At 42.9% G+C, this 21,600-nt stretch overlaps 1 protein-coding gene, 10 non-coding genes and 1 pseudogene across 19 annotated transcripts; 9 read left to right on the top strand and 3 right to left on the bottom strand.

Moving 5' to 3' along the window:
* Positions 1 to 4: 4 nt before the first annotated feature.
* Positions 5 to 21,563, top strand: LOC128754641 (zinc finger BED domain-containing protein 4-like). 9 transcript variants are annotated; one of them, XM_053857402.1, is made up of 8 exons: positions 15 to 61; positions 17,220 to 17,249; positions 17,663 to 19,405; positions 19,474 to 19,591; positions 19,852 to 19,988; positions 20,058 to 20,528; positions 20,604 to 21,227; positions 21,298 to 21,563. In XM_053857402.1, exons 3-7 carry the CDS (start codon positions 19,337 to 19,339, stop codon positions 20,787 to 20,789), a joined length of 981 nt encoding a protein of 326 aa, XP_053713377.1. In that variant the 5' UTR covers positions 15 to 61; positions 17,220 to 17,249; positions 17,663 to 19,336; the 3' UTR covers positions 20,790 to 21,227; positions 21,298 to 21,563. The 9 variants fall into 9 exon arrangements, 8 of the variants coding, with proteins under 8 accessions (XP_053713379.1, XP_053713377.1, XP_053713380.1 ...); XM_053857407.1 differs by lacking the exons at positions 15 to 61; positions 17,220 to 17,249 and adding an exon at positions 17,288 to 17,540 and having other exon boundaries at positions 20,604 to 20,857; positions 21,061 to 21,227; XM_053857401.1 differs by lacking the exons at positions 15 to 61; positions 17,220 to 17,249 and adding an exon at positions 17,289 to 17,540 and having other exon boundaries at positions 17,663 to 17,850; positions 17,973 to 19,405.
* LOC128755131 (small nucleolar RNA U3) lies at positions 1,429 to 1,644 on the top strand. The gene has a single exon (XR_008414073.1). It is a non-coding gene; the product is annotated as a small nucleolar RNA U3 (small nucleolar RNA).
* On the top strand, positions 3,418 to 3,633 carry LOC128755130 (small nucleolar RNA U3). Its single transcript, XR_008414072.1, has one exon. It is a non-coding gene; the product is annotated as a small nucleolar RNA U3 (small nucleolar RNA).
* Positions 4,972 to 5,187, top strand: LOC128755139 (small nucleolar RNA U3). The gene has a single exon (XR_008414081.1). It is a non-coding gene; the product is annotated as a small nucleolar RNA U3 (small nucleolar RNA).
* On the top strand, positions 5,911 to 6,126 carry LOC128755119 (small nucleolar RNA U3). Its single transcript, XR_008414060.1, has one exon. It is a non-coding gene; the product is annotated as a small nucleolar RNA U3 (small nucleolar RNA).
* LOC128755096 (small nucleolar RNA U3) lies at positions 8,146 to 8,361 on the top strand. The gene has a single exon (XR_008414037.1). It is a non-coding gene; the product is annotated as a small nucleolar RNA U3 (small nucleolar RNA).
* LOC128755134 (small nucleolar RNA U3) lies at positions 11,900 to 12,110 on the bottom strand. Its single transcript, XR_008414076.1, has one exon. It is a non-coding gene; the product is annotated as a small nucleolar RNA U3 (small nucleolar RNA).
* Positions 12,573 to 12,788, bottom strand: LOC128755135 (small nucleolar RNA U3). Its single transcript, XR_008414077.1, has one exon. It is a non-coding gene; the product is annotated as a small nucleolar RNA U3 (small nucleolar RNA).
* LOC128755111 (small nucleolar RNA U3) lies at positions 13,577 to 13,792 on the bottom strand. The gene has a single exon (XR_008414051.1). It is a non-coding gene; the product is annotated as a small nucleolar RNA U3 (small nucleolar RNA).
* Positions 16,113 to 16,328, top strand: LOC128755121 (small nucleolar RNA U3). Its single transcript, XR_008414063.1, has one exon. It is a non-coding gene; the product is annotated as a small nucleolar RNA U3 (small nucleolar RNA).
* LOC128755125 (small nucleolar RNA U3) lies at positions 16,925 to 17,140 on the top strand. Its single transcript, XR_008414067.1, has one exon. It is a non-coding gene; the product is annotated as a small nucleolar RNA U3 (small nucleolar RNA).
* LOC128755082 (small nucleolar RNA U3) lies at positions 17,251 to 17,339 on the top strand (annotated as a pseudogene).
* Positions 21,564 to 21,600: the final 37 nt, after the last annotated feature.

Raw genomic sequence — 21,600 nt, 5'->3', positions numbered from 1 at the left:
ACAAAGTGCATCGACGAGGATAGTTTAGGAGTGTATTTTTTGCTTTGTTCGCGAGTAAAAGGTAAGAACAACATCCTTTGTAACAACATACTTCTCAATCCAGCTTTTCGTAGTTCCGCGTTTTTGTGAAGTGTGTAAGTAAGTGCTACCGAGAGAATAGCGTCGTCATTTTAATACTGACAACCAATGTAAGGGTTATAAGTTTGCATTCTTTAAGAAATTATTTAAGCATCAAGTTCAAGTCTGTAAAACTATATGAATTGGTTCAAGTCATGAGACCGAATTTATGTTTAAGAATGAGGAAGGTCAGTGCGACTATAGTTAAGCTAGCTAGTGACTCGGAACGCGAGTCGTGCTTTATTGTGTATTTTAATTAACAATTGTTAATAGTAGGGGTTATGTAGGCGCTATATTTTGTTTTTATTTTACTTATTTTCACATTTAGCGTCTCCAAACAAAAAGTTATGAAACGGCTCGTCAAGTTCCACCCATAACGTTGTCGGACATTTTGTGGTAAATACATGGCGTGACGAGAGTTTTAGTTGCTCTCCTTGTGTTTGCTACAAAAAGTGTTGTGAACGATGGCATGTAGTGATTTATGATAAATTAATTTTCAAACACATAAAATGGTGTTCACTTAGCTCAAATTATTACATAAATGTGTTTTCGTTTTAACAACAAAATGCTTCCATCTGCTGTCCGACAAGGTGAAGCGCTAGTTTGCCGGAAGGAGTGACATGAAATAAACTGACATTAAGGGATGAAACTGAAACATTAATTCTGAAGAGGCTACTGATGTATCAGTTGCGTCATTGATATTTAAGCAATTGTAATGACAAATAATAATAATAAATACCTGATAACATAATAATTCACATTTTATAGCGATACGTACAGGTAAATTAATGAAGCAAACGCTTTGTATAAATATATAATTAATTTATCCGTGGTCGTGGTAGTTGTATTTAAAAATGAGTGCTGTTTGAAAACTGCTTTTTATCCGGGAGACTAGGAAGGCGGAACCTTTCTCTGCTAGGGGGAAGATAATAAATGACGTACAGGCATCAAGACACGTCTGCCTCTACTGAGATATCTGCTGTTAAAACTTTAGGCTGATCATTGCTTCTAAAACAATAGCTCTACCTGACAATGTTTCATTGTTCTGTGGCTGACTGTAAATGTAATTTTGTGTCTCTATTTTCTGGTTTTAATTAATTCACAGCGGTGGATTCGCAATGCATTGTGGGGCGCGGATTTCTTTTAAAATGCTCGTTTTTCTCCTTGTATGTACGTTATGGCAGCTATCTGGTCCGTTTTAACATTTTGGACCTGAGCGCGACAGAAATGATCCAAATATGGGTTTTGCTCAACCATCAGTGTAGTAGCTTTGTAGGAGGATGGGGTCTGAAGCTCGCCTTGATCCAAGTTAAGACTATACTTTCAGGGATCATTTCTATAGTTTCTAACTGGAGAAATGTGTTTCTAAAGTGTTTGGTCTCGCTAACCATGATGAAGAGTCGTGATACTCCTTCCTGAGCGGGAAGCGGACAACAGATAATGATTCAGTTCATACGTCTGTTGTCATTGATGACCGTTCCTTACTTCCTTGTGGAGTAATGAGGGTTGGAGTATGATCAGAGTGGTTATCGGATACTGTGTAAAGTAATTGTACCATCTTTGTGTTGGTCTCGTAAAGCAATTATTTAGCCTCGTAGGTGTCTAGTAGTGAATTACTTTAAATTCCCGTCCTGAACACGGTGTGTGTTTACTGTGAAATATGCTACGTATTCCATTGCTCGTCTAATGTGCATGTCACCGATTTCATGAACCATCGGTGTAAGAGGAGGATGAGGTCGGCTGCTGACCGTGTTGAAAGTGAGGAGGGACCAAAGATGAGTCATAGTGACAAGTATGCTAAGCAGAATGCAAACCACCAGGAAGTCTTAAGTACTGAAGTGCTGGGTGCAGAGTGGCTAGCTTTTCCATTCATGGTTTTGCACGTGTTGCGACTTCATGTCCTCTCTAGAACCACCAAGTGGCCATTAATTGTACTACAGGCAGCACAAATAAGGTTACATGCCAATCCATCGCAGGGAACACACGCCGGTTGTCAAACTGAATTTTGCGTGGTGCTGGAAGATTAGAAAACAATGCGTGACTATGATTTTATCAATGAATATGGCAACAAATAAGTCACAAAAACTACAAAATCACAAGTTTGCAACTAAGTTCATTTCAAAATAACATAGGACAGTGGAAGTAAAACTTCCATCATTCCATGTTGTTCCACAATTACTTACTATGATTTTCTGAGACAATATTGTTCAAAGACGACTTTGCAAACTCCCAGAACACTGAGGTCTGCACCCACAGCAGCAGGAGAACTGGAGTCATTGAACAGCACAGCATTCTGGGACTCGCCATGTGTCTGGGTTTTTGATAACTCGTGGTTTGGCCTTTAGTAGACAGATAAATGTCTGATTTTATTGACAGACATGTTTACTTAAATGAACCATGCTGCGCTCTACAGTAACTGTTTTGACTGCCGCGATCTTGCAGCTGCGCAGCTGTCTGCATGAAGAGAGCAGCGAGGAGGAAGGATGCTGATTTTTACTAAGTTGTTGACTTGATTCCCAGACAATTCATTGGTCATTTTTGACGTCTGGATCTTGCATCCCTGCTAAAAATTGCTCATTTGTCAGTAATCTCTGTCACTGTGTTCAACGTGTGTGAGAGCGGCGTGGATAAATCAAGAGGCTCCGTATTCCGCAGTGTGTACGCTGGAGTATGATCAGAGTGATGAATGAGTTGCGTCATTAATCTTTAAGCAATTGTAATAACAAATAATAATAAAAACATAATTCAAATGTTATAGTGATGTGTATAGATAAATTAATTAAACAAACTTGTTGTATAAACATATAATTAATTTGTCCGTGGTCATGGTAGTTGTATTTAAAGATGAGTACTGGTGAAAACTGCTTTTTATCCGGGACATGCGGGAGGCCGAACCTTTCTCTGCTAGGGGGAAGATAATAAATGACGTACAGGCATCAAGACACGTCTGCCTCTACTGAGATATCTGCTGTTAAAACTTTAGGCTGATCATTGCTTCTAAAACAATAGCTCTACCTGACAATGTTTCATTGTTCTGTGGCTGACTGTAAATGTAATTTTGTGTCTCTATTTTCTGGTTTTAATTAATATACAGCAGTGGATTCGCAATGCATTGTGGGGCGCGGATTTCTTTTAAAATGCTCGTTTTTCTCCTTGTATGTACGTTATGGCAGCTATCTGGTCCGTTTTAACATTTTGGACCTGAGCGCGACAGAAATGATCCAAATATGGGTTTTGCTCAACCATCAGTGTAGTAGCTTTGTAGGAGGATGGGGTCTGAAGCTCGCCTTGATCCAAGTTAAGACTATACTTTCAGGGATCATTTCTATAGTTTCTAACTGGAGAAATGTGTTTCTAAAGTGTTTGGTCTCGCTAACCATGATGAAGAGTCGTGATACTCCTTCCTGAGCGGGAAGCGGACAACAGATAATGATTCAGTTCATACGTCTGTTGTCATTGATGACCGTTCCTTACTTCCTTGTGGAGTAATGAGGGTTGGAGTATGATCAGAGTGGTTATCAAATGTGGTGTAAAGTAATTGTGACATTTGTCAAGTGTTGGGGATTAGAGTGATTTGTCTTCTAAAGAACCATGCAGCAAAGCATTGTGGGTGTCCAGTACTGATTTAAATTCTCGTCTTATACACGATGTGTTTGCTGTGAAACATGCCAATGTTCCATTGCTGGTCTAATGTGCATGTGACCGAACCCACTGAAAGATATTTCCATGAACCATCAGTGTAACAGGATGGGGGTCGGCTGCTGACCATGTTGAAGTGAGGAGGGACCAAAGATGAGTCATAGTGACTAGTATGCAAAGCAGAATGCAAGCCACTAGGAAGTCTTCAGTACTGAAGTGCTGGGTGTAGAGTGGCTAGCTTTTCCATTCATGGTTTGACACGAGTTGAGTCAGGGTGGGAATCGGACTCAGGCCTTTTGAGACATAAGCCGCTGTGTGCAATTCCACAACTGTCCTCCAGTACTCCCCTTGCTGCCGCTGAGGAGGTGTTGGTTTTCACAAGTTGAGAAAGTGGGAGTGGGGATGGGTAGCATGAAGAGTGCCGGTGCTTCAGACAGACATCACGCCCTAGTGACAGGAGCAGCTGAATCCAGATCAGACTTTAAAATCGAGTCCACACATGAAATTCTAATGAATATTTCAGAATAATTAAATCCAAATATTAGTGGAAAATCTGTTTTCAAACTTGTTATGGTGCAAATTTCACCTCATTATTCCTCCCAGTGATCATTTCCAGGATGAAATAAGATACCTGTAGGCTGGCTCCTTAAAACTGAATACACATATAAACAAGCCACATGAGTCAGTCTTCTGAATTGCTCTTTGGATCCCCAAGATCTGGCTCCCTCCAAAGAGCCATAAATACATCACTACTGAGGAGTGTCTTGATACTCACTCAAAAATGAACATATTTTGATTACAGTCAATTTGATGTGTCCACAATTATGGTTTATTGTTGCCTCAAAATAACTATTGAATCATGGTAATTAATTGACGTCATTGACTCACATTTACCATAACAAAGATACTAGACTAGATACTAGATAGGCTTGAAGAAGATTCTAATGTATTATTGCAGATAATAAATGGAATTTTGGTGTTTAGAGTCAATATTCAACAATGGATTTGCAATGCATTGTGGGAATCCACAATCTGAAGCATTGTGGATTCCTCCATACACATTTGTTTTCTTGTCGTATATTGTGTAAACTCCCAGGTAAACGTTAACATTTCAGATGTCCGTGTGACAAAAACAATCAAAAATAGGTTTTGATCAACCATCAGTGTAATAGCTTGGTTGGGGGATGGGGTCTGGAGCTCATGCTATGTAATGTCAAGACTATACTTTCAGGGATCATTTCTATAGTTTCTAACTGGAGAAATGTGTTTCTAAAGTGTTTGGTCTCGCTAACCATGATGAAGAGTTGCGATGCTCCTCCCTGAGCAGGAAGCGGACGACAGATAATGATTCAGTTCATACGTCTGTAGTCATTGAGGACTGTTCTTCACTCCCTTGTGGGGTAAAGAGGGTTGGAGTATGATCAGAGTGGTTAATGCTATGTGTATGACAAGATGATTTAGTTCTTTGCTGTAGTCATTGGTTTAGAAACAAGGTGATTGTTCTAATAATTCTTTGCTGTAGTCATTGTTTTAGGAGATGTTCTGAACTTCATTGTTGTGAGAGTTTTCCCCCATAGTGACTGTTTTATCACGATTACATGAAGTGCTAATATTACCATAGTGCCAAGTGGTTTTCCTTCGCACACTGCATGTGACAAATATGTATTAACTTCAATGAACCTAGTCTTCTCAGGGCTTCTCTTTCTTTCCTGTTCTCGTGATCTCCAGCAGAGCAGGGATCATGTCTGAGTGAGCAGCACAGACAGGGGTGCACTTGCATTAACTCTTTAAGGAAACTTATTATACAGTACAATAGTTACATATACACTACAAGCTTCAACAAACACATCGGTCGCACCCCCTTGGTATTGATACTATCAATATCTACCCCCATTTCAGATGACTGAGAACTTGTGACAGGTGAGACTTTGTGTGGGGGGCTTGTAGCGATGTTGTGAACGGGCTACGGACAAGTGCTTTAATGTTGATAAAATACCTGCTATTTCCTGCGTCTCCAAACCAAACATGATGCCAGGTCTCATTACTGTACTATAGAGCTTTGGTTTTACTCTGCGATGCTTTAACCTTAACATTAACCATCAGTGTAACAGTTAGGTAGGAGAATGAGGTCTGGAGCTCTCCCTGCCTGAAGTTAAGACTATACTTTCAGGGATCATTTCTATAGTTCTTGACTGGAGAAATGTGTTTCTAAAGTGTCTGGTCTCGCTAACCATGATGAAGAGTTGTGATGTTCCTTCCTGAGTGTGAAGTGGACAGAGAATCATGACTCACTTCATATGTTCTCTGTCATTGATGATTGTTCTGTACTTCTATGTGGAGTACTGAGGGAAGGAGCTTGATCTGAGTGGTTGTTCAATCATCTTTAATGGTAATGTTTTTAAATATTTCTATCATTGGTTGTCTTTGCATTAAAGCACCCCTCTCCAAACATAATGCATGCTCACATTACTGTACTATTAAGATTTCTTTTCACTCTGCAATAGGGATTCTCCGATCAGGGCCGATACAGATCACATGGATTAACAATGGATTTGTTATCAAAATTAGACCTTCTGTGTACATGATGTGAAAAAAATGAGCTTTGAATCATTTTAATTCATACACTTTTTTATATACCTCTTCAAGGAAAAACCTTCCTGAGTGCAGCAATTATTCTGTGAAAAGGACAACTGAAAAACAGGTGAATCTCTGGAGACTGTGCTATGTCCGTGAAATATTTACATACTGTAGCGGGACTCCGAGACAGAGAGCACTGCATTTATGAAAGTTTCCACTCCGGATGTTTCCAAAAGTTTCAGATTCAGGTGGCTGACGAACGCTACACCTGACTCGGCGACAGATCCGGTCGTTTCTGTTTCAGTCTCCGCGTAATCACCACCTGAGAAAGGCTGGTCAACTAGCTTGATGAAATTAACAATTATTACTGATCATTCTGAATGTCACGCTTGCACCCGCGGGTGTTGCTAACTGTCAGCTGCGCTAACAGCCTGCTGCTGAGGAACCAGCGGTCTCACTTTCATGAGCCCAGAAAACTCTCCGTGCTCTGTGCTGATGCTTCAAATGGTGTGTTTAATTTGAAGGCAGTTCCCTGCACAGCATTTTCACGTGCATGTGCTGCAGGATGCAAACTTTACATGACAAATTAAAAGAATCTTTACAGCAGACATGCTGCAACTTGGTGAGCAGCGGGTAGGAAGGAGCGGATGCGTCACAACCAGCGGGGCTTCATCAGAGCACCGGCTGTCACACGTGATCAGTTGTTGTGATCGGCATTCACCGATCATGCTGTAATCGGCCGATCATGTTCGGTGACCGATCGATCGGAGCATCCCTACTCTGCCACGCTTCTCTCACAGATCACCCATGACAATTCACTCCACTCATTCCAACGTGCCTGTGCTCTACACTTTGCCTCTTTTAATCCCTCCATTACTTTCAACAGTAACATAAACAGGTGTATTCTGTCTTGCTTCTACTGAGCTTCATTCCACTTGTCACCTGCTTGTACCTCCAACTCATCTTTACTCTCTCCCCAAATCTCTATTCTTTCACCTTCACCTTCTTCTACCGCTTATCCGGGGTCGGGTCGCGGAGGCAGCATTCGGAGCAGGGAAGCCCAAACTTCCCGGTCCGCACAAACCTCCAGCTCATCCCGGGGGATCCAGAGGAGTTCCCAGGCCAGACCGGAGACATAATCTCTCCAGCGAGTCCTGGGTCTTCCCCGGGGTCTCTTCCCAGTAGGACATGCCCGGAACACCTCCCCAGGGAGGCGTCCAGGGGGTATCCGGATCAGATGCCCGAGCCACCTCAACTTGTTCCTCTGGATGTGGAGGAGCCCTCACTCGAGAACAAGACCCCGAGATACTTAAACTCCACCACTTGGGGCAAGAACTCTCCACCGACCTGGAGAGAGCAAACCACCTTATTCCGGTCGAGAACCATGGCCTCAGACTTGGAGGTGCTGATCCTCATCCCGGCCGCTTCTCACTCGGCTGCAAACCGCCCCAGCGCATGCTGAAGGTCCCGGTTCGATGAGGCCAGCAGAACAACATCATCCGCAAATAGCAGAGATGAAATTCTGTGGTTCCCGAACCGGATCCCCTCCGACCCCCGGCTACGTCTAGAAATTCTGTCCATAAAAGTGATGAACAGAACCGGTGACAAAGGGCAATCTCTATTCCATCTTGGTCAAGTTTAATGATCTATTTCAATGTTTTGTGATTCATCATGAACAGCCAAGATGATTGATGGACAGATGGCTTGTTCAATGCCCATGTGATCGAACCTACTGAAACGTATGTTTTCATTAACCATCAGTGTAATAGTTTGGTGGGAGGATGTGGTCTGGAGCTCACCCTCCCTGAAGTTAAGACTATACTTTCAGGGATCATTTCTATAGTTCTTGACTGGAGAAATGTGTTTCTAAAGTGTTTGGTCTCGCTAACCACGATGAAGAGTTCTGATGTTCCTTCCTGAGTGTGAAGTGGACAGAGAATCATGACTCACTTCATATGTTCTCTGTCATTGATGACTGTTCTGTACTTCCATGTGGAGTACTGAGGGAAGGAACATGATCTGAGTGGTTCCTCAGTCTTGTAATGTGTGGAAAGTCAATATTAGGGTTTAACTGTTTTTAACACTAGACACTTTCTTTGTGTCACAGTTACTGACTCCAAACCAAACGCCATGGTAGGTGAGTGTGAAGTGGACAGAGAATAATGATTCTGTTCGTATGTTCTCTGTCATTGATGGCTGTTCTTTACTTTCCTTTGGAGTAAAGAGACAAGGAACGTGCTATGAGTGGTTATTCAAGTTCTTGAACAGTAGATCTACGTCATACGTGCTCTGCCCTCTGATGGGCTTCGCTATTGGCTACATAATCTCAAACTACATCAATATCAAACGACCTGTCCCGCTTAACTCCCATCGCCAGGAATGCCATGTTTATTCCATTTACAACTGGATCCACTTTTGACCAGTGGGCCAACATGGGCATCAAATCAATACGTGATAGGTATTGTGATGGAATGTTTGGTCCTTTGAACAAATATGAACAAAATTTTAAATGAGTGTGAGATATTTACAGATGAGAAGTTTTACTGCCTCTGACTCTGCATGTTTCTGTCCTGTCCACCACCTCCCTCCTTGATTCGGTCCTTGGGTGTAACACACCCATTAAACAAACCATAATAAGAATATATCGCTTACCAAATGTTCATAACCCCACAACACTTGATCATGTGACACAGAAGAGGGAGACATTGGGCGACACATATCTGAAAATGTCTGGCAAAGAGCTATAAAAAGAATCTATTCATCACCTATTTGCCTGTGTGGTCATTCAATTTAGGATTGTACATTGCCTACATTGGTTCAAATATAAGCTAACAAAAATTAGCAGTAATTTTAATTCAGCGTGCGATAGATGCCACCAGTTTCCTGCCACTCTGTTCCACATGTTTTACTCATGTTCAAAGCTCACTGTATTCTGGGACTCAGTTACTGGGACTCACAATTAACGCGATGCATTTCCCAGCACTACATAAGTAGCTAGTACTTTCCCAGCTGAGGTGGTATCATTGGGTGCTGTTTGAATGTCAGGCTTGGTAGAAGATCATTAATGACCAAGGCGAGGAAAGTGTAGCCTGACACTGAATGCCACTGTTGACAGTTTGACTATTACAGAAAAAAAGAAAACAGAATTAACTAATGTTCTTTTAAGAACTTGAACAACCACTCAGAGCATGTTCCTTGTCTCTTTACTCCACTCTCTTTATAAGAGAGCAAGGCAGGTTGGAACAAGTGGAGACAACTGTCATGGGTGATCTGTGAGAGAAGAGTAGCAGTAAGAAAACTCTATATTAGTGATGTGTTCGCTGTGTTGACCCTTCGGTGCGTGTACCGAGTAATCTGGCAGTGAGTATATGAACAGCGCACCGAGAAATGTTCAAATGAAGTATCTGAAGAGGGTCGAAGCCTCGAACAGACCGTACCACGTGACCGGTTCAGGAAGTGGATCGAGCAGTTCAATTCCCGATTTAAACGGCACAAAGCGCAATGGAGGTCCCCCGTTTTGTCACGTTTTGTGAGCATTTGGGACCGTTTTGTGAGCAGCTGTGTGTCGATTATCGATTACTGTTGTCATGGAGCCATCGAGAGAGAGAAAGTTTTCCCCGGTTTGGGAACACTTCAATCTCATCTCTGCCAACAAGGTAAGTACGATGTATTACAGATGAAATCGGATGTGCAAAAACATTAACGCTGATGTTTTCTTTATAAGGTGAAGTGCAGGTTGTGTTCGAAAGAGCTCAGATACAACAACAACACTTCATCTATGTTGAGGCACTATTGGGCCCTGCATGAGACGAAGGAGACCGGTCCTGAGCAGCCCAGCATCGGTGAACGAAATAAAAATACAGTCTTTAATCGTTGGAATTGCTTTTAACAATGATAACTTCAATAGCGTTGGTGGGAGTATCGGGATGAGTTGGCGCAGCGGTAAATGCGACTGCGTTAAAGTGCGGAAGTTAAGGTTTCGAGTCCCGTTCGAGGCGTTTGTGATTAAGTGTTATTTGTTTTTCCCACACCATAGTGAGTCAGTGGTGTTGTTAAAATCTGATCATTTGTTTTCTAAATCAGTGCATTTTTGTGTTGTCAGATGATAGGAGTGGTGTGGACGATGCTTTGGTTGACATGGTCATCCTTGACTCTCAGCCCTTCTCCTTTGTGGAGGACAAGGGGTTCAAGAAGCTTGTTGCTGCTTTGAACCCTGGCAATGTCCTTCCTACCAGACAGGTACGAAGCTGTGGTCATGGGAAGAAAAGGTCATATTTGGTGTTTAAAACTGTGTTTTCATGTGCTTAGGCTTTGAAAGCCATGGTGGAGAAGCGGTATGAGGAGCTCAAAGAGAAGGCCAAAGTGTTGGTGTCAACTGCTTCAGCAGTTAGTCTCACATCAGACATGTGGACGTCCATCAACACGAATGCCTATCTGGCTGTGACTGGGCATTTCATTGACACTAGCACAACGTTGCAAACGGTTGTGCTGGGAGGAGATTGGCATTCTTCAAATGCTGGAGTCCAGAGACATGGCAGAGACTCTGAGGCGCCAATTAAAGGAAAAACTGAACATCATACAAACCACGAGTGTGCACTCACTGCCGACGCTGCTGGATCCCCGATTTTAAAAAATCGGCTTTCATTCTCCCAGCAGAGCAGAGGGGGCAGAAAAGAGACTTGTGGCAGAGTGTGCTGCAATTGTAAGGGCCACAACACCTACCTCCTCTGCTGCCTCCTCCTCTTCCACCTCCTCTTCCCCCTGCTCCAGCTCCCCATCATCCCCAACCATACCAGAGGCTCCTCACTCTACAAGTAAAGGTATAGATTACATTTTTAATATTGTGCTTACTTGTTCTATTTTACTTATGATGCTTGTTTGTCTCTCTAGGCAGCAAACTGTGGCAGCGGTTTGACAAGAATGCCAGTCAAACACGCTCCAGCTGCACGGCAGACTCCGTTGTGGAGGTGAAAATGTACCTCGCAGAGCCTAACATTCATAGACACGATGATCCCCTCCGCTATTGGGGGGACAAACAAATGATGTACCCACACTTGTACATATTGGCATAAAAATTCCTCTGTACCCCCACCTCATCTGTCCCATGTGAAAGGGTTTTTTCAAAGGCGGGGGAAATTCTGTCCAAGAAAAGAAATAGACTAGGTCCAAAAACAGTTGAAAAAATTCTATTTTTGAATAAAAATAATTAATATTCCATTTTGCCTTGTGTGTGTGTGTACATCTTATCCATGTCTCAAACACTATGTTTTATATTGTTGATGACAATCCTACTGGAAATTTTGGGCAACACAAGCTCATGCTCGCAGAATCCTATATTTAATGTCCACTTGGTGGTGCCAGAGCGCATATGAACCTTCTTGAAGAGTCGACTCATGAGTCGAACCAATTCTTCTGAATACCTCAGTGCTTCAAAAAGCTTCATCTCACCATCACTACTCTATAGTACAGAACTGAAACCTGCCATCGGGTTTGGTTCGGAGATATTAACTTTGACAGAAAGCAAAACAAATTAGATCATAATATTGATTTCCATCAAGACTCAAGAACCACTCTGACCATGTTCCTTCCCTCAGTACTCAACATAAAAGTACAGAACAGTCATCAATGACAGAGAACAAGTGAGTCATGATTCTCTGTCCACTTCACACTCAGGAAGGAACATCACAACTCTTCATCGTGGTTAGCGAGACCAAACACTTTAGAAACACATTTCTCCAGTCAAGAACTATAGAAATGATCCCTGAAAGTATAGTCTTAACTTCAGGCAGGCAGAGCTCCAGACCTCATCCTCCTACCAATCTATTACACTGATGGTGGATTTGGTTCGATCACATGGGCATTGAACCAGCCATCTGTCTGTCAATCATCAGCAGGTGAGAAGTGGAATGAAGCTCAGGAGAAGCAATGCAGAATACACCTGTTTATGTTACTGTTGAAAGTAATGGAGGGATTAAATGCGGCAAAGAGGAGAGCACAGGCAGGTTGGAATGAGTGGAGTGAATTGTCTTAGGTGATCTGAGAGAGAAGCGCAGCAGAGTGAAAAGAAAGCTCAATAGTACAGTAACGAGACCGCGCATTATGTTTGGTTTGGAGACTGGTGCTCTGACACAAAGAGAACCAGTGCTCTATAAGCTGGTAGTGAGACAAGCAATGATATGTTTTAGATAGGAGATGACATAAAAACAACAAGCAACATTGTTATTTAACAAGACTCAAAAACCGCTCAGACCATGTTCCTTCCCTCAGTACTCCAGAAGGCAGTACAGAACAGTCATCAATGACAGAGAACATATGAAGTGAATCATGATTCTCTGTCCACGTCACACTCAGGAAGGAACATCACAACTCTTCATTGTGGTTAGCGAGACCAAACACTTTTGAAACACATTTCTCCAGTCAAGAACTATAGAAATGATCCCTGAAAGTATAGTCTTAACTTCAGGCAGGCAGAGCTCCAGACCTCATCCTCCTACCAATCTATTGCACTGATGGTGGATTTGGTTCGATCACATGGACATTGAACCAGCCATCTGTCTATCAATCATCAGCAGGTGAGAAGTGGAATGAAGCTCAGCAGAAGCAATGCAGAATACACCTGTTTATGTTACTGTTGAAAGTAATGGAGGGATTAAATCCGGCAAAGAGGAGAGCACAGGCAGGTTGGAATGAGTGGAGACAACTGTCTTGGTGATCTGAGAGAGAAGCGCAGCAGAGTGAAAAGAAAGCTCTATAGTACAGCAATGAGAGCTGACATCATGTTTGGTTTGGAGTAGTGGTGCGTCCGCTGTGTCGACCCTTCGGTGCATGTACTGAGTAACCTGGCAGCGAGTATATGAACAGTGCACCGAGAAATGCTCCAATGACGTAGCTAAAGACGATAAAAAACTGTTTAAAAAATCTACTTTTGAATAAAAATAATTGACATTAAATTTTGCTGTGTGTGTGTACATCTTATCCATGTCTTCTCAAACACCATGATGGCATTTACCCCCCTCTATGTCTTACATTGTTGATGACAATCCAACTGAAAGCTTTGGGCAGATGAATTACATGTTCCCTTCAGGGAGAGTCCACTCATGAGTTGAACCAATCCCTCAGTGCTTCTAGAAGCTTTATCTCACCATCACTAGTTTGGAGACACGAGCTCTGACAAAGAGACAAGCTGTGCTTGAAGTAGTTCATCTGAGTAGACCATAACATTTCAATTTAACACAACTGAAGAACCACTCTGAACATGTTCCTTCCCTCAGTACTCTACATAGAAGTACAGAACAGTCATCAATGACAGAGAACATATGAAGTGAGTCATGATTCTCTGTCCACTTCACACTCAGGAAGGAACATCACAACTCTTCATCGTGGTTAGCGAGACCAAACACTTTTGAAACACATTTCTCCAGTCAAGAACTATAGAAATGATCCCTGAAAGTATAGTCTTAACTTCAGGCAGGCAGAGCTCCAGACCTCATCCTCCTACCAAACTATTACACTGATGGTGGATTTGGTTCGGTCACATGGACATTGAACCAGCCATCTGCCCATCAATCATCTTGGCTGTTCATGATGGAGCACTAACATACATCCACCACTTCGTCCTGTTCAGGGTTGTGCTGCAGCCTAACCCAGCAGTCATTGGGCGAGAGGCAGGAAAGCACCCTGGACAGGTCGCCAGTCCATCACACACCATTCACACACACACACGTGCACACCAAGGGCCAATTTTAGAGAATCATGAAGCATATAACATTGAACTAGATAATTTAACTTGACCAAGATGGAATAGAATTGAAATGAAATGAAATGGAAAGAAGCTCAGTCTAAGCAAACCGGAATACACATGTTTATGTTATTGTTGAAAGTAATGGAGGGATTAAAAGAGGCAAAGTGGAGAGCACAGGCAGGTTGGAATGAGTGGAGACAACTGTCTTGGGTGATCTGTGAGAGAAGTGTAGCAGAGTGAAAAGAAAGCTCAATAGTACAGTAATGAGAGCGGACATCAGGTTTGGTTTGGTGACACGAGCTCTGATGCAGAGACAAGCAGTGCTAGAAATAGTTCAATTAAATTGATCTTAATATTCTCATTTAGCATCATTGAACAGCCACTCTGATCAAGTTCCTTCCCTCATTACTCACGACCTGGCCGATTGACTGGTGCAGCCCAAGTGGTGACCGTGTCTGAACACATACTGAAGAGATGGTTTTGATAGTAGTCCATCAATCTGTCCAGTGTCCCGCATTATGTAAGCCACCATGTGTGGGCCATCAGGGCCTTCAAGGCTTTCTCTGCTGGCCTGAGCATAATTATGAGAAAACTTCCCAGACACTCTCTCACAGTATTCTCTTCATGCCATATCATCCTTTCTCTGGTGTTGTCTTTATGTTTCAGTTTTTACCAGGGGTCCTCCGATCATGATCAGCCGATATCAGTCTGATCGCTACATGCCTTTCTCTGCCAATCACCAGCTGCAGCCCGTCAGCTGAGTAGCGCCCCTCCCGCTGCGCTCAATCACAACAAACATGTCTGCCGTCTGGCATTATTTCACCATCCGTCAGAGTGATGTAAAGTTTGTAACCTGCAACGTGAAAGGTTTCAATACTACAGAATTATGGTGAGTTTTTAAAGCGTCTTGGATGGATTGACAATGAATTTGTGATCAAAATGATGAGACCTTCTGTGTACATGATGTGAAAACATAAATGAGGCATCGTACAGCGTTTTGACACTTGACATATTGTGCTGATACTGTGGCATTGAATACTGACACCTGAGATTGAAAATCCCTGCAGGCAACCTACTGGACAGACAGATGACCTACTGTATACAATAGCCTTTGCATTCATATTGTATTATTCCATATCTTTAAAAAATGTATCATGTTGTGAAAAATGTGGAAATACCGTGAATGAGGATGCTCGCGGATTTTCTGTTTTTCCAAATTTCTATTAGAAAAAAAAATGGTTCCCAATAGTTTTTAGATTTTCTATATATATATGTCTTCTGTGTTTCTTGAAAAAAAGAGGTACCTAGAAATGAATTAGAAATAGAATGGAACAAGACAAGCTGAAAATCTCAGTGTAAAGATTGGAATAAATACATAATTCTCTGACAGGAGATCAAAAGACAACAACTTGCATTTCCCCCTGGAGCTGCTCCATAATCCACAAAGACATTCACAAGGAACCGTGAGGATAGATTGTATCAGCAGTTACATCCTGTTGACAGATGCACTTCCTTATAAATCATCAACTTGTCACAGTTCGGCACATTTTTGCTGAGTTGACACAGTCACCGATGCTGAGATTGCTCTGGGAGCTCTGCACGTGCACCTGTGCATCACTGTTGTGGGACCCATCACTACAATAGAGCTTTCTTTTCACTCTGATGTGCTCTCACACATCACCCAAGACAGTTGTCTCCACTCATTCCAACCTGCCTGTGCTCTCCACTTTGCCTCTTCTAATCCCTCCATTACTTTCAGCAGTGACATAAACAGATGTAGTTCTCTCTTGCTTCTACTGAGCTGCATTCCACTTGTCACCTACTTGTACCTCCAACTCATCTTTACTCTCTCTCCCAATCTCTATTCCATCTTGGTCAAATTAATTGATCTATTTCAAAGTTTTGTCCTCCATTATGAACAGCCAGGATGATTGATAGACAGATGGCTGGTTCAATGCCCATGTGATCAAACCAAATCCACCATCAGTGTAATAGTTTGGTAGGAGGATGAGGTCTGGAGCTCTGCCTGCCTGAAGTTAAGACTATATTTTCAGGGATCATTTCTATAGTTCTTGACTGGAGAAATGTGTTTCTAAAGTGTTTGGTCTCGCTAACCACGATGAAGAGTTGTGATGTTCCTTCCTGAGTGTGAAGTGGACAGAGAATCATGACTCACTTCATATGTTCTCTGTCATTGATGACTGTTCTGTACTTCCTTGTGGAGTACTGAGGGAAGGAGCATGATCTGAGTGGTTGTTCATTGATGTTAAATGGTAACAGTAAAAATATACGGAAGTTGGGCAGAATAAGGGAAACCCCTTAGAGCTTTATTAATTAAACGGTAAAATTGTGTGGGGGTTTTCTGCAAAGGATTGTTTTTTCTACAAAGCACCAGTCTCCAAACCAAACATAATGCAGGGTTTCTTACTGTGCTATAGACCTTTCTTTTCACTCTGCAACTCTTCTCTCACAGGTCACACATGACAATTCTCTCCACTCATTCCAACCTGCCTGTGCTCTCATCTTTGCCTCTTTTAATCCCTCCATTACTTTCAACAGTGACATAAACAGGTTTATTCAGTTTTGCTTCTAGTGAGCTTCATTCCACTTCTTACCTGCTCGTTCCTCCAACTCATCTTTACTCTCTCTCCCAATCTATGTCCATCTTGGTCAAGTTAAATTGTTATCTGTTTCAAAGTTTTGTTCATCATGAACAGCCAAGATGATTGATGTACAAATGGCTTGTTCAATGCCCATGTGATCGAACCTACTGAAGCGTATGTTTTCATTAACCATCAGTGTAATAGTTTGGTAGGAGGATGAGGTCTGGAGCTCTGCCTGCCTGAAGTTAAGACTATACTTTCAGGGATCATTTCTATAGTTCTTGACTGGAGAAATGTGTTTCTAAAGTGTTTGGTCTCGCTAACCACGATGAAGAGTTGTGATGTTCCTTCCTGAGTGTGAAGTGGACAGAGAATCATGATTCAGTTCATATGTTCTCTGTCATTGATGACTGTTCTGTACTTCCATGTGGAGTACTGAGGGAAGGAACATGGTCTGAGTGGTTCCTCAGTCTTGTAATATGTGGAAAGTCAATATTAGGGTTTAACTGTTTCTAACACTGGATGCTTTCTTTGTGTCACAGTTACTGACTCCAAACCAAACGCCATGGCAGGTGAGTGTGAAGTGGACAGAGAATAATGATTCTGTTCATATGTTCTCTGTCATTGATGGCTGTTCTTTACTTTCCTTTGGAGTAAAGAGACAAGGAACGTGCTATGAGTGGTTATTCAAGTTCTTGAACAGTAGATCTACGTCATACGTGCTCTGCCCTCTGATGGGCTTCGCTATTGGCTACCTATCTGACATTCTGGGACTCGGCAGACCGTGTAATGACGGGAGTGACTCTCCGATGCGTCCCGCGTTATGTACACGTGTTCACGAACGCGTCTCTGACAGGTTGGGGGTATGGACCTGTGCAGTGTGGGGGGTGCCTGGACGGGACCCCCGCGTCACAACACACTTTTAGTTTTTCTTTATTTACCTGACGCTTCTCACATTAACTTACATTTCTTCTTTTCTGTCCAGGAAAAAGATATGACATAAGCACATGGCCCGTACATGTCACAGGGCTTCACTGACCACCATGGACTCCAGTCAGCAGTCCTGGCCAGGGGTTGGCCAACTGCACAGGCCAAGACAGCAATGCAGCACTGAGGACCATACCTGTATATTGGACTGCGATTGAGAAGGTGGCGAACAGGAACTGTGCACAGGTATCTTTAACACCTACTGATATATCATATCAACTAGTTTCATGTCACATGACCATCATGATGATTCACTGTTCTATTCACTGACAATTTCAAATCTGACCGTGACTGTTTCTGATTTTCAGTCTTTCAGTCTTTAGTGCTGCTGAGGCAGAGTCCGCAATGCGACCCAAATCTGCTCCATGACATTCAACGGCCTCCTTAAAAGTTTAAATGCTGTCAAACGATCAATCAAACGACCTGTCCCGCTTAACTCCCATCGCCAGGAATGCCATGTTTATTCCATTTACAACTGGATCCACTTTTGACCAGTGGGCCAACATGGGCATCAAATCAATACTTGATAGGTATTGTGATGGAATGTTTGGTTCCTTTGAACAAATATGAACAAAATTTTAAATGAGTGTGAGATATTTACAGATGAGAAGTTTTACTGCCTCTGACTCTGCATGTTTCTGTCCTGTCCACCACCTCCCTCCTTGATTCGGTCCTTGGGTGTAACACACCCATTAAACAAACCATAATAAGAATATATCGCTTACCAAATGTTCATAACCCCACAACACTTGATCATGTGACACAGAAGAGGGAGACATTGGGCGACACATATCTGAAAATGTCTGGCAAAGAGCTATAAAAAGAATCTATTCATCATCTATTTGCCTGTGTGGTCATTCAATTTAGGATTGTACATTGCCTACATTGGTTCAAATATAAGCTAACAAAAATTAGCAGTAATTTTAATTCAGCGTGCGATAGATGCCACCAGTTTCCTGCCACTCTGTTCCACATGTTTTACTCATGTTCAAAGCCCACTGTATTCTGGGACTCAGTTACTGGGACTCACATTTAACGCGATGCATTTCCCAGCACTACATAAGTAGCTAGTACTTTCCCAGCTGAGGTGGTATCATTGGGTGCTGTTTGAATGTCAGGCTTGGTAGAAGATCATTAATGACCAAGGCGAGGAAAGTGTAGCCTGACACTGAATGCCACTGTTGACAGTTTGACTATTACAGAAAAAAAGAAAACAGAATTAACTAATGTTCTTTTAAGAACTTGAACAACCACTCAGAGCATGTTCCTTGTCTCTTTACTCCACTCTCTTTATAAGAGAGCAAGGCAGGTTGGAACAAGTGGAGACAACTGTCATGGGTGATCTGTGAGAGAAGAGTAGCAGTAAGAAAACTCTATAGTAGTGATGTGTTCGCTGTGTTGACCCTTCGGTGCGTGTACCGAGTAATCTGGCAGCGAGTATATGAACAGCGCACCGAGAAATGTTCAAATGACATATCTGATGACGTAGCTGAAGACGGTTGAAGCCTCGAACAGACCGTACCACGTGACAGGTTCAGGAAGTGGATCGAGCAGTTCAATTCCCGATTTAAGCGGCACAAAGCGCAATGGAGGTCCCCCGTTTTGTCACGTTTTGTGAGCATTTGGGACCGTTTTGTGAGCAGCTGTGTGTCGATTATCGATTACTGTTGTCATGGAGCCATCGAGAGAGAGAAAGTTTTCCCCGGTTTGGGAACACTTCAATCTCATCTCTGCCAACAAGGTAAGTACGATGTATTACAGATGAAATCGGATGTGCAAAAACATTAACGCTGATGTTTTCTTTATAAGGTGAAGTGCAGGTTGTGTTCGAAAGAGCTCAGATACAACAACAACACTTCATCTATGTTGAGGCACTATTGGGCCCTGCATGAGACAAAGGAGACCGGTTCTGAGCAGCCCAGCATCGGTGAGCGAAATAGAAATACAGTCTTTAATCATTGGAATTGCTTTTAACAATGGTAACTTCAATAGCATTGGTGGGAGTATCGGGATGAGTTGGCGCAGCGGTAAATGCGACTGCGTTAAGGTGCGGAAGTTAAGGTTTCGAGTCCCGTTCGAGGCGTTTGTAATTAAGTGTTATTTGTTTTTCCCACACCATAGTGAGTCAGTGGTGTTGTTAAAATCTGATCATTTGTTTTCTAAATCAGTGCATTTTTGTGTTGTCAGATGATAGGAGTGGTGTGGACGATGCTTTGGTTGACATGGTCATCCTTGACTCTCAGCCCTTCTCCTTTGTGGAGGACAAGGGGTTCAAGAAGCTTGTTGCTGCTTTGAACCCTGGCAATGTCCTTCCTACCAGACAGGTACGAAGCTGTGGTCATGGGAAGAAAAGGTCATATTTGGTGTTTAAAACTGTGTTTTCATGTGCTTAGGCTTTGAAAGCCATGGTGGAGAAGCGGTATGAGGAGCTCAAAGAGAAGGCCAAAGTGTTGGTGTCAACTGCTTCAGCAGTTAGTCTCACATCAGACATGTGGACGTCCATCAACACGAATGCCTATCTTGCTGTGACTGGGCATTTCATTGACACTAGCACAACGTTGCAAACGGTTGTGCTGGGAGTCGTTCATTTTCCGCAGTCCCATACAGCGGAAAATTTGGCCCAGGTGAAGTCCAGGCTCATGTTGGAGTGGGGCATCACCGACAGAGTCACTTGTTTAGTGACTGATGGCGCACCAAATATGGGGGCCTGCAGCCGGCACCTTCAATTGCGTCACACAAATTGTGTGGCGCATACATTGAACCTCTTTATTAAAAAGGCTATTGAGCAAAATCCTGTGCTGTCCAAAATCCGCATTGATGCAAGGAGGCTAGTGGGATATTTTAAGAGTAGCACAACTGCGAAGGTGAGATCCTTCATTTCACCACAGTGTTACTGATTGTATTTTGCTATAATCACACATTCGTGACAAATCTTACAGGAGCGGCTCAGCCAAATGCAAGTTCACATGGGCCAAACAACCCTGAAACTTGTGCAGGAGGTCGACACTCGGTGGAACAGCACCTTCCATATGCTCCAGCGGCTCCATGATATGAAGGAGCTCGTTGGAGCAGCATTGGCTGGCCTGAGGACCGAGATAGCGCCACTCACAATGGAGCAACTCTGAAAGTCCTGGCTCCCTTCAATGACGCTACTGTGGAGCTGTCTGAGGAGAAGAGGGTGTCAGGATCGAAGGTGATTCCCCTTCTTTCCATGTTATGCCATTCCCTAGAGGAAGAGGAGATTGGCATTCTTCAAATGCTGGAGTCCAGAGACATGGCAGAGACTCTGAGGCGCCAATTAAAAGAAAAACTGAACATCATACAAACCACGAGTGTGCACTCACTGCCGACGCTGCTAGATCCCCGATTTAAAAAAATCGGCTTTCATTCTCCCAGCAGAGCAGAGGGGGCAGAAAAGAGACTTGTGGCAGAGTGTGCTGCAATTGTAAGGGCCACAACACCTACCTCCTCTGCTGCCTCCTCCTCTTCCACCTCCTCTTCCCCCTGCTCCAGCTCCCCATCATCCCCAACCATACCAGAGGCTCCTCACTCTACAAGTAAAGGTATAGATTACATTTTTAATATTGTGCTTACTTGTTCTATTTTACTTATGATGCTTGTTTGTCTCTCTAGGCAGCAAACTGTGGCAGCGGTTTGACAAGAATGCCAGTCAAACACGCTCCAGCTGCACGGCAGACTCCATTGTGGAGGTGAAAATGTACCTCGCAGAGCCTAACATTCATAGACATGATGATCCCCTCCGCTATTGGGGGGACAAACAAATGATATACCCACACTTGTACATATTGGCAAAAAAATACCTCTGTACCCCCACCTCATCTGTCCCATGTGAAAGGGTTTTTTCAAAGGCGGGGGAAATTCTGTCCAAGGAAAGAAATAGACTAAGTCCAAAAACAGTTGAAAAAATTCTATTTT

This window comes from Synchiropus splendidus, chromosome 2 (genome assembly GCF_027744825.2).
Source record: "Synchiropus splendidus isolate RoL2022-P1 chromosome 2, RoL_Sspl_1.0, whole genome shotgun sequence".
In the NCBI taxonomy this organism is placed as follows: Eukaryota; Metazoa; Chordata; class Actinopteri; order Syngnathiformes; family Callionymidae; genus Synchiropus; species Synchiropus splendidus.
Note: the sequence above shows the minus strand (reverse complement) of the source record. Positions and strands in the feature narration are given on the sequence as shown.